The 3,841-nt window shown below is 39.3% G+C and overlaps 1 protein-coding gene across 1 annotated transcript in view; it reads left to right on the top strand.

Moving 5' to 3' along the window:
- The window catches only part of LOC118404625 (60S ribosomal protein L7-like), an 8,068-nt gene that overhangs the window by 2,028 nt on the left and 2,199 nt on the right, over positions 1 to 3,841 (top strand). The window contains exons 3-4 of the mRNA XM_035803855.1: positions 873 to 1,039; positions 1,619 to 1,756. Coding sequence (XP_035659748.1) covers positions 873 to 1,039; positions 1,619 to 1,756 — 305 coding nt within the window. The remainder of the gene's footprint in view (positions 1 to 872; positions 1,040 to 1,618; positions 1,757 to 3,841) is intronic.

The following is a 3,841-nucleotide window of genomic DNA, read 5'->3' as shown; positions in this document are numbered from 1 at the left end:
ATAGTCATTAGCATGACCTTGAAGCATTTTGCCAAAGATGACCACATGACAACCATGCCAGGGAAGGGCTGGAGTTGTAACCACACATAACGACAGCATCAAACACAAGTTATTGCATTATATTCTATTGTAGTATGAATACATCAAGGCGACTGGTCGCAATCTTAGTAAAGTACATATGTACATCATACCTGAAATGACAGACATTTACTAACATTCATTGGGGTCAGTGTTTCAAAATTTGTCAGAAACTTATAGGGTAATACAGATAAAAATTTTAGAAAGAATGTAAGCTCTATGGGCCTAGTTTGTACTAATATTACTATGTCCAAAGGTCTAATTTTAGATGTATTATTAGGTGTGCCAAAATCCTTTTTACACTAAAAGGAAAGAAATCAAGTTGTAACAAAGGGAAAGGTACAATGACTTATTAAATTTGCTCTGCTTTTGATGTCAGCCAAGTTTTATCCCTTCCACAAAAACCTAGACTTTTTTTAACAACTTGCGCAGTGTTCTGTTTCCTGACCTACTCTAGAAAAACCTGCAGACCCTTATAATTATATTTTCTTTGGGTGGGATGTGGAGTCGCATACTAGCACTAGTAGCAGTTTCCTTGGCTGCTTCCTATTCAAGTTTTTAAAGATACCTGCTTGTCCTATCTAAGAAAGTAATGAAGGATTAAAGTTTGACACTGAAAATATAATTTTATCAGTGCTCAACTGTATTGTATCACTAGAGTTCGAGCCAAAGTCTGAAAAAAAATAATTCCTTCCTACCGACCCTGATTTTTTCAGGACTGAAACAAGAAACACAACATTTTTTCCTAGGCCTATCTGATGACCATGATTTGATTTTCCTTCTTTTCATAACAGAAAAGTAAGGAGAAGAGGAAGATCATCTTCAAGCGTGCAGAGAGCTATGTTCGCGAGTACCGAAGAAAAGAACGAGACGAGATCAGGCTGAAACGTGAGGCCAAGAAGCATGGAAACTTCTATGTTCCACCAGAGGCCAAGCTGGCCTTCGTTGTCAGGATTCGTGGGTAGGTTATCTGATGTGGTTTACCAGCTGCTTGTACAAGTATAGTGGCATGTCCTAAAGTCTCTACACTGCCAACAAAATGAACAACAATCAGAGCACCATTTGATGAAAAATTGTGATGTTCTTCATTTCATGTATGCCTGTTTCATGTATTACCATCAAAGAACAATAAAGGATCATAAAAACCCAAACTCTGTCAGTCGGAATTCCATTGCAAATTCGTCGCTATTGTTGCAAGATTTTCTATGAGGAACAGTGATGCATTTAGTGATGACTCCAATATAGGTATATATATATTTCAAGTTAATATTCAATAAACGGCATGTATTTATTTTATGTGCCATGTTTTTGTCAATTATTCCATGGAACTTAATGTTCCGATGGTATGATGCTGGCATGCCATCATTAGATGTTGATGACTTCAGCAAGTGGCATGAATAGGAAAGTCAATGGGGACGGGCTCAGCCGGGTGAATCCGAATGTGTGATAATCCTGCGCTTCAAAATGCTTCACCCTAATGTCATAATTTGCTTGTGCCTGCGGAGGAACACTGTTGATGTTTATCATTTGCCCTTTACAGTATCAACGGTGTCAGCCCCAAAGTGCGCAAGGTTCTGCAGCTACTTCGCCTGCGTCAGATCTTTAATGGAACCTTTGTGAAACTGAACAAGGCCTCTCTGAACATGCTGAAGATCGCGGAGCCTTACATTGCTTGGGGGTAAGTTACATTCAATCTCAACACACACAAAACATACGTGTGTTGGAAGTCTCAAATTCATAACATGAGACCCTTTTAACACGCGGAGAAGTCTATTCGTTTCATGGCTCATTGAAATGAGAAGTTTATATCTAGTCAATTTTTTCCTGACTGGTTTGAACTCAGTAAAATCTAGTGGTTCAAGCCGACATCTGGCTGCCTCTCAAATAAGGCTTTTTACTAGGGGTGGATACCTTTTTGCTTGATCAGGTTCAAATCCGGTACAGGTCCAGAGGTTTCGGTTCAGGTTCGGACCTGAACCGAATCCGGTCCCTGTCGATATTACGCCGAGGCCGAGGTTGATACATGCCGAGCTCAAGTGGAAAATTCCTCTACTACCCTCGTAAATTTTCACTCTAAATGAAGAATCAGTGCACAGAAAAATTGAGCATGGGGCAAGCAACATTTCCTTCCTTCCTGTGTATGTGAGCATGCATTCAATCCATTTTTCTGAGTTTGAGGCGCAAAATATGTGTCCCGAAGATAGAAAACCTTTGCGCCGGACAAAAACAAGTGGCATCATATTGAATCGCCCAACAAGTCTCATGGTTTCTCACCAAACCACGCGAGAATATAGCAACTTCAGCCAATCACGTCGCAGCAAAACTCCAAACAAGGCCACCTAGCGACCATGCTGACAATACATCTAATATGGCGGCTTGTTGTTTTCATCGGGCGCTGAAGATTCTGTCTTCAAGGCCACATAGATATGCCTCAAACTTGAAATATGGATTGAATACATATGCACAAGAAAGAAGAAATGTTGTTTGCCCCATGATTATTTTCTCTGAGCGCTGATTCTTCATTAAGAGTGAAAATTTACGAGGATAGTTGAGGAACTTTCCACTCAAACTCGGTACGTACCTCATGTTGTGATTAAATTTAATGTTTTTTTTTCGTTTCATTTTTATTGTTGACTTAAATGGAATCGAGTCCAACCGACAGTTACACAGAGGGACGAATATGAATTTATTGTAGGCTAATCTTGTTTGATTCATGGCTATTTTTTGCCTTCCATTGCCAAAGTAATAGTGGGATCTCTAAATACAATTATAGGTTTCTTGAAATTTTTTAGACTTCCCGTTCCAAAAAAAACGGTTCAGGACTTTTGGTTTTTTGGACTCGGTTCTTGGATGTTGTGCCGGTAAAAACCGTACATGCTACATCAGGGCTCCTGACTGCGACCAAGTTGGTCGCCTGCGACCAAGTTGGTCGCATATGCGAGTAGAATTCCCCTGGTGCGACCAGATCTGTAACCACAGTCGCACAGTGCGACCTATTACAATTAATCATCATTTATCATCCAGCCAAGTAGAATCTTTGCAGGGAAAGATGGCCCTGCCAGGTGTTAGTTTCCTCCCCTGACGGGGATGGTCAGCAGGGGGGTCACACCTCATTAAGGTCTGCCATGTGTCTGTCTGTCTTCAATTACATGCACCAAGGAGGTTTAAAAATGTATTTCTACTGGACCTTTATTCATTCCCTTTGTACAAACAGATAGGGAAATTTGAGACTATACATGATATATATATATATATATATATATATATTGGTTTGGCCAAGGAGATTTCATGTGTAGGAAATAACCTCCTTGGTATAGTATGGTATGGTATGATATGCTATGATAGCACGGTAAGTGGAGGTCCAGTAGGCAGTAACAAAACTTATGTAACATGACTTTTTAGACAACAATGTTGCAGCCCTGTGAACAAGTAGGCATTTATAAAAAAAATGGTAGGGTGGAAAGAAAACATTCTTGAGGTACAATCTTGGTGTTGGAGAGCGGCCTGCACTATTTCTATTTTCAGTTCAATTTCACCCATTTTGTCACACACTTGTACTTTTATACTTATTTGTGTTTTTTTTTTTAATTTAAATGGTAATTTGGGATTAATCAGTTATTTTTCTATTGTTCTTACAATAAGAAGGCATAATTACTTTTTTGTCTGTGTAACTTGGTTTCAGTATTGAATTCATTTTGATCATCATCATATCGTTCCGTGCCAGTATTTTGATAATCCCTTATGTGCCAAGTTGATTAACTCA

This window comes from Branchiostoma floridae, chromosome 17 (genome assembly GCF_000003815.2).
Source record: "Branchiostoma floridae strain S238N-H82 chromosome 17, Bfl_VNyyK, whole genome shotgun sequence".
Taxonomy (NCBI): domain Eukaryota; kingdom Metazoa; phylum Chordata; class Leptocardii; order Amphioxiformes; family Branchiostomatidae; genus Branchiostoma; species Branchiostoma floridae.
The sequence above is the reverse complement of the archived record's forward strand: the minus strand, read 5'-3'. Positions and strand labels throughout refer to the sequence as shown.